The 12,915-nt window shown below is 47.1% G+C and overlaps 1 protein-coding gene across 2 annotated transcripts in view; it reads left to right on the plus strand.

Moving 5' to 3' along the window:
• FAM13A (family with sequence similarity 13 member A) overlaps positions 1–12,283 on the plus strand; it is a 220,659-nt gene extending 208,376 nt beyond the window's left edge. For both annotated transcript variants that reach the window (XM_060247061.1, XM_060247062.1), the window contains 2 exons: positions 5,566–5,667; positions 7,282–12,283. In XM_060247061.1, coding sequence (XP_060103044.1) covers positions 5,566–5,667; positions 7,282–7,408 — 229 coding nt within the window. In that variant the 3' untranslated portion in view covers positions 7,409–12,283. The remainder of the gene's footprint in view (positions 1–5,565; positions 5,668–7,281) is intronic.
• The last annotated feature ends 632 nt before the right edge of the window (positions 12,284–12,915 follow it).

The raw sequence follows: 12,915 nt of genomic DNA on the forward strand, positions 1-12,915 counted from the left end.
CTACGTCGGACGGGCATTCGCTTTGCCTATTCTGTTTGGGAGAAACCCATAAAGTGGACGCCTGTGCGCATTGCCTTCAATTCGGCAAACAGGCGCGCAAAAACAGAGCCGCTAGACTAAGAAGCCACCTAATGGAGTCTGTGCTTCACCCTCAAATGTCACAATCTTCGTCAGCAAGTAAGTCGCCCCCCCTACTTACTCCCCAAGGGGACGGCGCACGGTCGGCAGCTTCAGTGGCCATTGTTCCCAGCAAGCATAAGTCCGGCGATGCCGCGAAAGCCGGCGACGGCGCAAGAACGTCAGAACAAACGGCCGCGGCGACTAAACCGAAAGGTGGGAAGCACACTAAGAAACACAAGCACTCCGACCCGAAGGGCACGAAGGATTCGAGAAAACCCTCCGATCCGAAGGCCCCGCGTAAACCGACCGATCCGAAGGACCCGAAGAACACGAGCGACTCGAGGAAATCTTCGGAACAACAGAACGAGCCTGACAGACAATGTGAGCCCTCCACACCCGGATCCGATACCCATGAGGTGGCCACCCCGGCTACGGAGTCACCGCACCAGCAGACGGAAGAAGTTATTCCGATTCCGTCCCGATCTCCCTCCCTGCAAGGATCCATACCAGACCCTCCGCTGGAGCCGATTCGAGACCCGCTGCAGTGGACTCGACAGCACATCAACCCTAGATCGTTCCGCGATATGTCGAATCCCATCCAGTACAAACATGACGCCTACAGGTACTTTGATACGCATCGGTTCCCAGCCAGATCACCCAGCATCGAGAGACATCGGTACCATCATACACGGTTCCCGGAGAGATCCCCTAGTAGAGGGAGGGATCGCTACCGCTACAACCCGAGATCTCGGTCTCCATCCATGTCCCCGAGGAGACGCCATTATGCTTCAAGATCTCCTTCTATGGATTCCCATGCATGTTGCGGCTACCACCACTCTCGGTACCGTGACGATTACCACAGGAACCAATCCAAGGAAGCGACTCCTGCCCAACGGAGCAAGCAACTAACAAAACAGCCATCTCCGACTCCTTCCACTTCGACTTCTAAGCTTAAAGGTACGACTCCGACGAGACCTAAAAGCACGACTCCAACCAGACCGGACCCACCTGAACCCGAACCTGACTCTGATGCCGAATCCGACGCACAATCATCGGACTCGATACAGTCGATGTCCCCTGGGTCCCCTGCCTCGGATATAGCCAAACCCGCGGATTTGTCACCTTCCGAAGGGGCAAAGACATACCTGGACTTGATTGCCAACATGGCCTCTGCACTCAACGTTACCCTTACCTCGGATGCACCCAAGGTAACAGACGTGGTACACGACTTGGTGCACTCAGATTTACCTGCTGGTTCCTTTCTGCCGATGTTACCGGTACACCTAGAAGCCATCAAAGAAGCTTGGGACAACCCAGCCTCCATTCCCCCAACTTCAAAACGAATTGAATCCCTGTACAGGATCCAAGCACCGGATTCGAAGTTTTTATTTACCCATCCAGCACCGAACTCTCTGAATACACTCGTCTCTGCCCTACCTGAACCCTCCCAGAAGCAAGCCTGCAAGCTGCTTCAGGAACTAAACAGGATCTCAAAACAACAGATAAATACCATCCGCCACTCTGTGGGGTGCACTTCAAAGGCGATGGCTGCCTCAATTGCCCTAAGGCGACACGCTTGGCTTCGATCCTCTTCGCTGCAACCCGATCTTAAATTCAAAATCGAAGACCTTCCCTTCGATGGCCAAGGTCTCTTTAATGCCACAACGGACGATATACTGTCCACCGTAGACGACAGTCGCCAACGAGCAAAAAGGCTCGGGGTAGCGCAACAACAACAACAACAGCAGAGCTATAAGCCCAGACCATGGAAACCAACGCCTTTCAAACGTTCCAGATCTCCTCGACAATCTGAATACTGGAAACGTAAGGCTCCTCCTCCAAAGCAATCCTTTCACCAGAGACAGCAGAGGCCACAACCACCTAAAAAGGCTGCGTCTTCATCAAAGCAGTCTCTTTGACTTTCTACCAATTCAACACGTTTCCAGACTTCTTCCATTTCACGACAATTGGCGACAAATAACCACGGACAAATGGGTTCTGAACATCATTTTGAGAGGTTACTCCATAGAGTTTCAAACACCACCAACAAAACACCATTTTATTTCCACCCCCCCATCCCCTTCCCTTCAGGAAGAAATAGACACCTTAACAGCCAAAGCGGCTATAGAGCCTGTCCCAAACCAGTACCATCGGACAGGATTTTATTCTCGGTACTTCCTAGTCCCGAAAAGGGATGGGGGACAGCGCCCGATTCTGGATCTAAGAGCCCTAAACAAATTTATCCGTCACAGAAAATTCAGAATGATCACTTTACAATCGATTCTGCCATTAATCCCCAGAAACTCTTGGATGGCACTGGTAGATTTACAGGACGCATACTTCCACCTGACAATACACCAATGCCACAGAAAGTTTCTGCGCTTCGCCGTGGGCAACAACCACTACCAATTCCGAGCCCTACCCTTCGGACTCTCCACGGCACCACGGACATTCACGAAATGTATGGCGGTAATTGCAGCATACCTCAGACAACGCGGAGTTGCAACCTACCCATACATAGACGATTGGCTCCTCGTGGGAGCTTCAAGGGCACAGTTGATGAAGGACATTTCAATGACACTTGCGCTCCTAGCAGAACTGGGCCTCCAGGTCAATCAACAAAAGTCACACCTTATCCCGACTCAAGACATCCAATTTATAGGGGCTCGCTTGTGCACCAGGGACCACAAAGCGTATCTTCCCGTAGACAGGATATCCTCCATTCAGACGCTGGCCGCACAAATAATCCAACAACCCAAACAAACGGCTTTCAACATTCAGCGCATGTTAGGACTTATGGCAGCCACGACAGCAGTTCTGACTCATGCAAGACTACGCATGAGAACCCTACAAATCTGGTTCGTCCGTGCATTTCGACCCCAACGCCAATCTCAAGGAACAGTCCTCACTGTTCCAAATCACATCCTCCCTTCACTCGAATGGTGGACAGTACGAGCTCACCTGCTTGCAGGAATGCCATTTTTACGGCCAAGCCCATCAGCAGTAGTTACAACAGACGCCTCGAGGTGGGGCTGGGGAGCCCATCTCGACATACTCACTGTCCAGGGGCAATGGACACCGTACGAACAGTCGCTCCACATCAATTGTTTAGAGCTACTAGCTGTTCACAGAGCGTTAAAATCGTTTCTTCCATCGCTTCAAGGCCGACATGTGCAAATCGCCTCAGACAATGTGGCGACGGTTTTTTATATAAACAGGCAAGGCGGAACTGCATCCACCCGCCTTTGCAAAAGAGCAATGCACCTTTGGCACTGGAGTATTGCTCACAAGATCCACCTCACTGCGGTACATCTTCCTGGCGTACAGAATGTTCAAGCGGACAGGCTGAGCAGATATCCCATCAACGACCACGAGTGGTCACTCCACAGGTCATACCTTCTGCCGGTATTCCGGAAATTCGGAACTCCCTCAATAGATGCGTTTGCTGCACCCGACAATGCGCAATGTGCTATCTTTTTTATGAGAGGTCCGCCCTCACAACAGTCTGCGGGGGATGCCTTCATACAGACATGGACCGGTCCACTACACTTCCTCTTCCCTCCTTTCCCGCTGATAACACGGTGCATACAGAAACTTCAACTGGACAACACAGATTGCATTCTAGTGACGCCATGGTGGCCACGCCAGCCGTGGTTCACAACCCTCCTCTCTCTGTCAAAAAACACTTACCATCACTTCCCTCTGGCCCACAACCTCCTGTCCCAGCAGAACGGCAGGGTCCTCCATCACGACCCGAACAGGCTTCGCTTAACGGCTTGGAGGATATGTTCTCAGACTTTCCTGAAGGAGTAAGACACGTCCTCCTGAATGCAAGGAAACCATCAACAAGAAAGTCATACTCCATGAAATGGAAAAGGTTTTCCATCTACGCTACCAAGCATAACTTCAGACCCTCCTCGGCTTCCATACCTCAAATCTTGGCATATACACTGCATTTGTCAGAAAAGGGCCTCACGTACTCCTCTCTAAAGGTGCACCTTGCAGCAATCTCAGCTTTTCACCCACATGTACAGGGTCGAACTGTCTTCTCACACCCTGCTGCGAAATCCTTCTTAAAAGGAATCTTACATTTGCACCCACCATTACGGCAAATGTACCCTAACTGGAGTTTATCACTAGTGCTTAGCCAACTAGTAAAACCCCCTTTCGAACCTATGGCTACAATACCACTTCACCTCCTTTCATGGAAAACGGCACTATTAGTCGCACTCACCTCTGCTAAGAGAGCAAGTGACATTTGTGCGTTCAGAGCAGACCCACCTTACACCATCTTTCACCACGATAAGGTGGTGTTACGGCCAGATCCCGCTTTCTTACCCAAGGTGGTTTCCGCATTTCATTTGCAAAGAGTCACTACCTTACCTGCTTTTTTCCAACGGCCCGCAGACAAGGGCCAAGAAGCTCTACACTGTCTAGATGTGAGAAGAGCACTCGCTTACTATATAGATAGAACGGCATCGTTCCGTACGGACTCAAGACTTTTTGTCGCCTACGGCCGCCTTCATAAAGGAAAAAAGATATCTACACAGAGACTGTCAAAATGGTTGGTTGCTGCTATAGAACTGTGCTACAGACTCGCAAAGCAACCAGTCCCATCTGCCATACGAGCTCATTCTACGAGAGCTTTGTCAACGTCATCTGCCCTTGCCAGGGGTGTATCCATGGAGGACATTTGCGCTGCTGCCGCTTGGTCCTCCCCTTCGACCTTCGCCATGCACTACGCTTTGGACGTCCGTGCTAGGCGAGATGCATCCTTCGGACAGGCAGTACTCCGCTCCATCTTTGACTAAGGAGCCGGTCCCAGCCCGGTGAGTACTTGCTTACCGTATAGCCTGTTATGTGCTGACTGTGTTGCACTAACCTTTGCATTATTCTTTTCTCCAACTCTAGTGCCAGCACCCACCACCTTGCAGGTCAGCTTATCAGTCACCCATGTGTGGGACTGCACAGAGACCACGAAGAAGATAAACAGGTTACTCACCTGTAATTGATGATCTTCGAGTGGTCATCTGTGCAGTCACACACGCCCGCCCAGCCTATCCCCGCTGCTGGCTACTCGTCTTATATAACCGCTCACCTACTATGTCAGCGGCGGGGAAAGAAACTGAGTGGGTGGGGCGCCTCCCTCGCGCTACAGGCATGCGCAGTGGATGCCTGCTCCCCAGAGCGAGAGGGAGTGCGCGCCAAAAATAACGCCTAGGCTAGCTTTTAAAATCTCCGAGGTAGGGTTCGTCCTGACGGGAAAACCCATGTGTGTGACTGCACAGATGACCACTCGAAGATCATCAATTACAGGTGAGTAACCTGTTTTTCTGTTGCCTCTCTCATAATAGTTGTATGTGTCCTCTTTCCAATGTCTTTGTTTCATTTTAATGCATTTGATTGACTTTTTTGATTGATTGTTGTTTCTGTTGAATTCTGCAGGCCAGAACTTGTAGAACAGCTTCAAGAAGTCAGGGAAGAGAAAAAAAGGATCCGGAAAAAACTGAGAGATTTTGAAGATAATTTCTTCCGACAAAATGGAAGGTAATCTTCCCCCCTTCCCCACCACCACCACCTAGCTGAGTGAAAACACACAGCCTTGGCTGAGTTGTGGGTTTATCCTTCTGTGTAGCCCCTTGAAGACATTGATTCTTCCATGAATTTTTAAAATTTGTGCATAGTTGTAGTGTGAGGCCTCTGGCCTATGAGGGAACATGTGTGAAGTGCAGAACTCTTTACAGAACAGAGTTGCCAGCAGGTCTGGACAAAGATGGCCTGTCTTTAATAGAGCTTTAATGCAAGGAAACAGGCAGCTGGAGCTTTTCAGGGAATGGAGATAGGCATCACCTGGGAGGGTGGAGTCTGGTTCAATGGAAGTGCCTTCACTTGGCATGCAGAAGGTCCCAGGTTCAAACACCAGCATTGACAGTTTAAAAAGATCCAGGCAACAGGTGATGTGAAAGACCTCAGCCTAAGACTCTGGAGAGCTGAATAGACAATACTGACTTTGAAGGACAAAGGTGTGATTCAGTATAAGGCAGCTTCTTGTATAATACTATCCCATGAAGGCTCTTTTAAGGGGACAGAACATTTTTTTCTCTGGATTCTTGGCAACCCCAGTACAGAGCCACCTTGGGTTCCCTCCCCCCCCCAGAAAAAATACACACCTGGAGCACAAATGGATCCTGCCATTCTCAGCTCCATCGGCCACAGATGTCATTGATAGATGTGTACCACCATGATGCCTAGAAACTTGTTAAAAGACCGTGAGGAATGGATGCTTTATTTTCCTTTGCACAGTAAGAATGTGAGAGCAATCCTAAGCTGATCTACTCGGAAGTAAGTCCCATTTTATTCAGTCAGGCTTACTTTCAGGAAAGTGCTCATGAGATTGCAGCTTTTATCCTGTTTCCCTGTTCAGTGTGTTATCCCTTCCCTCCTCCGTCAGTGTCATTATCTCTTTTCAGCAATCAAGAGGACAGATGGTTGTTAGCTGGTGGTGAAAAGTGCCAGTAGGTCACAGCTGACTTATGGTGACCCCACAGTGTTTTCTAGGCAGCAGAATGAACAGAAGTGGTTTGCCATTGACTGCCTCTGCATAGCAACCCTAGAATTCCCTGGTGGTCTCATGAACATATGAACATATGAAGTTGCCTTATACTGAATCAGACCCTGGGTCCATCAAAGTCAGTATTGTCTACTCAGACTGGCAGCGGCTCCCCAGGGTCTCAAGCTGAGGTTTTTCACGCCTATTTTTGCCTGGACCCTTTTTAGTTGGAGATACCGGGGATTGAACCTGGGACCTTCTGCTTACCAAGCAGATGCTCTACCACTGAGCCATCATCCCTCTCCCTAAATACTTAATACCAGGGCTTTTTTGCAGCAGGAACTCCTTTGCATATTAGGCCACACACCCCTGATGTAGCCAGTTCTTCAAGAGCTTCCAGGGCTCTTAGTACAGGGCCTACTGTGAGCTCCAGGAGGACTGGCTACATCAGGGGTGTGTGGCCTGATATGCAAAGGGGTTCCTGCTACAAATAAAGCCCTGCTTAGTACTAACCAGAGCCGGGCCTGCTTAGCTTCCAAGATCTGCTAGCCTTGGGCATAGAATGCATTTGTCCCTGGAGCCGCTTACATGTCTTCTCTTTGTTCTCACAGAAATGTCCAGAAAGAAGACCGTATTCCCATGGCTGAAGAGTATAGCGAATACAAGCAGGTTAAGGCCAAGATGAGGCTTTTGGAAGTCCTGATCAGCAAAAGAGATATTAGTTCCAAAATCATGTAAGGAAAGCACCCCTTGACCTTGCCAATAGAGTTAAGAAGCTGGACAAGCCAAAGGAATGATTGCTTGAAGTACTCAGCAAGATCCTTGTATACTGGAAGGGTGTTTGAGGAACTCTCCATGAACTGAGAAGCCGGACGGGGGGGTCTAGCATCTTTCTTTAGACTTGTGGACTGTCCTTTCTCCGAGCCGGTCTCCCAAGCCAGCAGGAAAGAAGGGGTTACGAAACAGTCGAAATGCTCTGTTCCAAAGGGGGAGGGAGGGTCCTTTGCTTTGATCAGCTTGCAGTTTCTGATTTTTTTTTAGATGATCAGAGTAAGATTTATGCCTTCTCCGGAGCGCGAATGAAAAGAGAGATGAACTCGCTTGAGCTGTCGCGAATCGCCAGTTCTTTGTAATCGTCAGACCAATCAAACACCGGAGTCTGTTGTAATGGGACAGGATGCTGATTCTGAGATGATTCTGTTCAGCTGTAGTGTTTGAAAACAATATTCTTGGGAATCTTGCCTATGACTGCAGTCTTGGTTTATTGGCTTATGGCTGTTTTGGTTTGCCACTGTTCAATGGTGAATCGCCACTCTGGGGGAAGCACTGTCTCCTGCCATGGCCTTTGTGTCGACTTCTTTCTCAGAGCTATTTCTTGTCCTTTGTTTTGCTGAAAACCTGTTTCAGGACTCCCTTTTCAGAGAGGGTCAGAGATCCAACCAGCTTCCTCACTACCAAAAAAGGAAGGAGGGGGTGGTCCCCTTCGACCGCCAAAAAAGGATATCATGGGGATTGTAGGATCTGCCTGTACAAAAGCCACGTGAGTTGGGGGCTGTAGTAAGAGTTGAGTGAACAAGCTGGCTGGATCCAACCCATGGAAAAAAGAAAACTGAACCCCTTGCAATTGGGTGCCCTCAAAGCTGCACAAGCACTGAGCTGAAAAGAGAGTTGCTTGGGGCATTGTGATTGGACTAGGCCAGTGGTTTTCAGATTGGTCTGGGGCAACTTGGGATTCCTTACTAAGAGGTTGTTTGGTGAGGTGATTGATAATGGTACACGAGCGTCCCTGAAAGCCAGTCTGTCTTCCATTATTGGTTTTTCTACCTTTACCACCCCAAGGCCAGGTCCCTGGAACGCTTACCAGAAACTTCCAGAGCAAGTCAAGATTCCAGGCAGGGTTCTTTATGCCTCAACTCTTCCTCCAATGTAAGGAGCTGAGGGAGGAACCTTTTCCGCCGGAGGAAGGCGCCACACTTAGCTAAGTGAAGTGAGGGGATGCAGCCCTGTGTATTTAAACATGGGACAAACCAGCCCAGTGCTTTGCCATAACTCCCGAATGTTTGACAGATCCATCAATATCCAGTGATGAGGTTGCTCCCTTTCCTGTCCCGTGCTTATCCGCAGCTGTTTGTGCAGCGAGATTGCGGCACTTTTGAAATGGTCTGTGTACAAATTGTAGGTACAACGATGCACTTTAGAGAAAGTTTATATTTTTTTAAGATATGAGAACTAATAGAAAGCATAACCAAATTGTACTTTTAAAAAAGTTTTTATCTACCTGACTTTTTTGTTATGTTCTTTTAGGATGGAAAAAAAATGCGCCTGTGACTGAGCTTTAAGACTTGTCTAGAGAAGCCAGCAGCTGAATAGGAAGTAAAGTGTAGTCAGCAGGAAAACCTTCCAGGCACCCAGTCCGGCACCATTTTAAATGTGTGTTTGATAAAAATGAATCATGTCAGATCATGGAGCTGCCTTCGCAAACTGTATAAATCTGTTGAATTAAAAAAAAAAATGAGTAAGAAGAATACATGCCAGAATTCGAGCAAATAATTGCTTCTCCAAATCAAATCTCATTTACTAAGATTTTCTGATTAAAGCTGATGCAAAAATGTGGACTGGGATCCAAAGAGCTGCAGAACTAGTTCTGTGAACCCAAGAGCTCTCTAAGAGATGCTTTTCTTGAACGGCAGTCCCTGATGACACACACAACAAATGATGCTGGAAGTGGAGGGGCGTTGGAGAAGTCATTGGTGACGTGGCATGAAAATTCAGGGTCGAAAGCAAGCCAAAAATTCCACTAGGAGAACACAGTCCGTTTTCATGAGACCAAGCGGCTCTTGGGATCTCAGTCGTCATTTTTAGTGGCTCTTTTCTTGCCAAAATAACTGTGGGCAGGATTTCTTCTTTAATGTAGGGTGTGACATTTCTACTTTCAGTGTCTGGGTTTAGTGTAAAATGTGCCCTGTGCTGTGGGTGCTCACAGCTTGCTACGCAACGGCACTGTATGAATGTGGACGTGTGAGTCTTAATCCCCCACTCAAGCACATGTTTTGTATATTGCGAGTATAAATAAATGAGGCTTGAGATTTATTTTAAAACCAATTAAGAATAATAATTAATGAACCACTTTTAAGATATAATGTTTCCTTGAATTAAAAACTGGGGCCGGGGGAGATGCTTATGAATTGTTTTTATTATTATGCTTGAGTAAATGGACAAATGGTTACTCTTTTTTTTTTTGTATGCTGAAGCTTGGAACCGATTAACAGTTTCTTTTAATTATTTTGTTAGACATCAAGGTTGGATTTGCAGATATATGCAGATTGGGCTAATCTGAAAAGTTCTGCTCTGAAATGGGGATCCACAGCAGTTTCCTGAACTGCAAAAATATGGTGATTCAGTCCAAGAGGAGAAGCCAGCTGGCTATCCCAAGGTGCATTGTGGGAGAGCATAGAGAGAAACTTCTCAATTCCTTTCTGTTAGGAGAAGAAAACCACCAGTCAGAAGACTTTACGGCCATTTGAGCATAAAAGTTTTCCCCAGAACACAGGAGATCAAATCTTTTTAAGAGGTTTAATTTCCTGGGGTCAGCCACTAAGCATGCAAATAAGTGTGAGGTCTTATAGGTTGGTAGCTGTAAGGGCAAGGCCTGATCCTGTTTTTCTCCCTGGAACTTTTGTGAGTCAACTCTAGAATGGTGATCAAGTTGTTTACATCCATGTTGGTCCAAAAGTAGAAGCCCAAAACACCATCCATGCAGTACATGGTTGTTAAATGGATGGTGTTCCTACCATCAGATTCATGCAGGAGTGACTCAAGAAAGGGGCTGTGCCTCGGTGGGGAGGGCGGGATATAAATCGAATACAAATGAAATTCAGAAGATGCTGCGTGGAAAGTGCATTGCTTTAGAGTTGATCTTTCTGAATTTAGGGGGAGGTATTTGTGACTTTCCTGTATCGTGCAGGGGGTTGGACTAGATTACCCTGGAGGTCCCTTCCAACTCTATGATTCTATGTTAGAATTCCACTTCCTGTGTCATGAGCCCTGCAGCAGTTGTTAGCAGCAGGTAGCTCCAGGTTGACTCAGCCTTTTATCCTTCCAAGGTCAGTAAAATGAGTACGCATTTTGCTGTGGGTAAAGTGTAGATGATTGGGGTAGGCAATGGCAAACCACCCTGTTAAAAGTCTGCCAAGAAAACATAATGATGTGACATCACCCCTTGAGTCAGCAATGACTGGGCACTTGCACAGGGGGCTACCTACCTAGCAGCAGGTTATCCCCATTCAGATCCAAGCCAAGCCAAGCCAGCAGGCAGGAATTAATTAACAGTCCTCCATGCAGCTTGGTCAACCCACAGTGCACCAAACAGATCATTGGTTCAGACTTCATAGCTCTCACTGCCTGTAACAGCTTACACTTCAGGGGAAAACGGAAGGCCATAAACTTTGTCCCTGAGAGTTCAACTGCCTAGGTAAGCCATTACCCCAGCTCATAGGCGGAAGTACCCTCTAAGGACTAAAAATTCCCAGAATTCTTTGTAGGCAATTAAAGTCTAATAAAACAGCAGGGTTGAGAGGTCTCTTCTTGCCATTCTGTGGTGTACGCTGGCCCATTATAAATTGCAGTTAAATAATTTGGGGGGACAATAGGCAGTCTTCCACCTATTGTGAGGGGCCACCATGTTTGCATGAGGATGTCCGTTTATGTAGAATTAATGCCAAGTGTCATAAAGTTCTGCTCTCCCATTCTTCATTTGTCTTAGGAGATGGATGAAGGGAAATGGTGTAGTACAGAGAGGGGCATTTCATTCCTTTAAAAACTGCCTTTTTTTTTTCTTTGAGCAATGCTGAACCTTGGGTAATTTTGCCAGCAGGCATCTTGTGGGCCCTAGATGTTATCTCGAAACACTTTCTGAGTTTTGTAATGACAAACTAATGTGGACAATCTCTGGAACTCCTAAGAAGAGAGGATTGGTATATTCAGTGTTCTCACCAGTACACAAGACATCAACTTGTATTCCATCTCTGTTAGGTGTTCAAAACTTGCCTGAAAGTGTTCCGTCTTTATGCCTGCTTGACCCTTGTGTGGGCATCTGCATGCATTGACAAATCCACCTTTTGTGTGTTTGTGTGTCTGTTCTTATTGAGTGGTCTCTATTAATTGTTATTATCTCAGACACAAAGCATGGCATACTTCTCTCCATAAAGCCCACTAAAAAGAAATCACAGTACAGGCCTGTTTCAGTCAGACAGGCATGGGGGAATTTTTCTATTGATTGTGTCTTTATAGTGTATGTATATATACAATTGATTTGAAATCTGAAGCCAACATCTGTCACAGGTATGCCTGTAGGAAAATCCTTTTGTCTGACTTTATTCTAAGTTTGAAAGTAGCCTGCACATTTTCCTCCCAGCAATGATCTGCTTTCTGCCCAAGATAATCCTTTTGGGCTCAGTTCTATGTTTACATCACATCATGTCAGCAAAATTCATTTGAAACACTGAAATCTTTTTTTTTTCAACATGTAAAACTGATTTGACAAATGTTGTATGTGTACATTTTCGTACATGATTGTATTTTGTACAAAACAAATAAAACCTATTTTTGACTTCAGGAGCCTCCAGTGGTCTTTACCAACACAGCATTTATCTGCACTTAAATCATGTCAAGGGCTCTTAAAATTCTCCATGACGGTCCCCTTGGAAGCAGGGGACATCATGGCTATCTTCAGTCCTCTGCTTTCAGAGGGGCTGAGTTGTGATACAAGGTGTAAGCCAGTTTGGCGTAGTGGTTAAGTGCACGGACTCTTATCTGGGAGAACTGAGTTCAATTCCCCACTCCTCCACTTGCAGCTGTTGGAATGGCCTTGGGTCAGCCGTAGCTCTGGCAGAGGTTGTCCTTGTAAGGGCAGCTGCTGTGAGAGTCCTCTCAGCCCCACCCACCTCACAGGGTGCCTGTTGTGGGGGGGAGAAGATATAGGAGATTGTAAGCTGCTCTGAGTCTCTGATTCAGAGAGAAGGGCAGGGTATAAATCTGCAATTAAATAAATAAGCGTTTGTGCGCATGCACACTTCTTCAGATATTGTGCATGCACACGAAAGCCAATACCTTGAATAAAACTTTGTTGTTCTTAAAGGTGTCACTGGACTCAAACTTTGTTCTGTATTGATAGTAGAAAAGATCAAGAGTCCAGTAACACTTTAAAGCAGGGGTGTCAAACATGCAGCCAGATCAGGCCCCTGGAG

The sequence above is a fragment of the Heteronotia binoei genome, chromosome 9, assembly GCF_032191835.1.
Source record: "Heteronotia binoei isolate CCM8104 ecotype False Entrance Well chromosome 9, APGP_CSIRO_Hbin_v1, whole genome shotgun sequence".
Classification (NCBI taxonomy): Eukaryota; Metazoa; Chordata; class Lepidosauria; order Squamata; family Gekkonidae; genus Heteronotia; species Heteronotia binoei.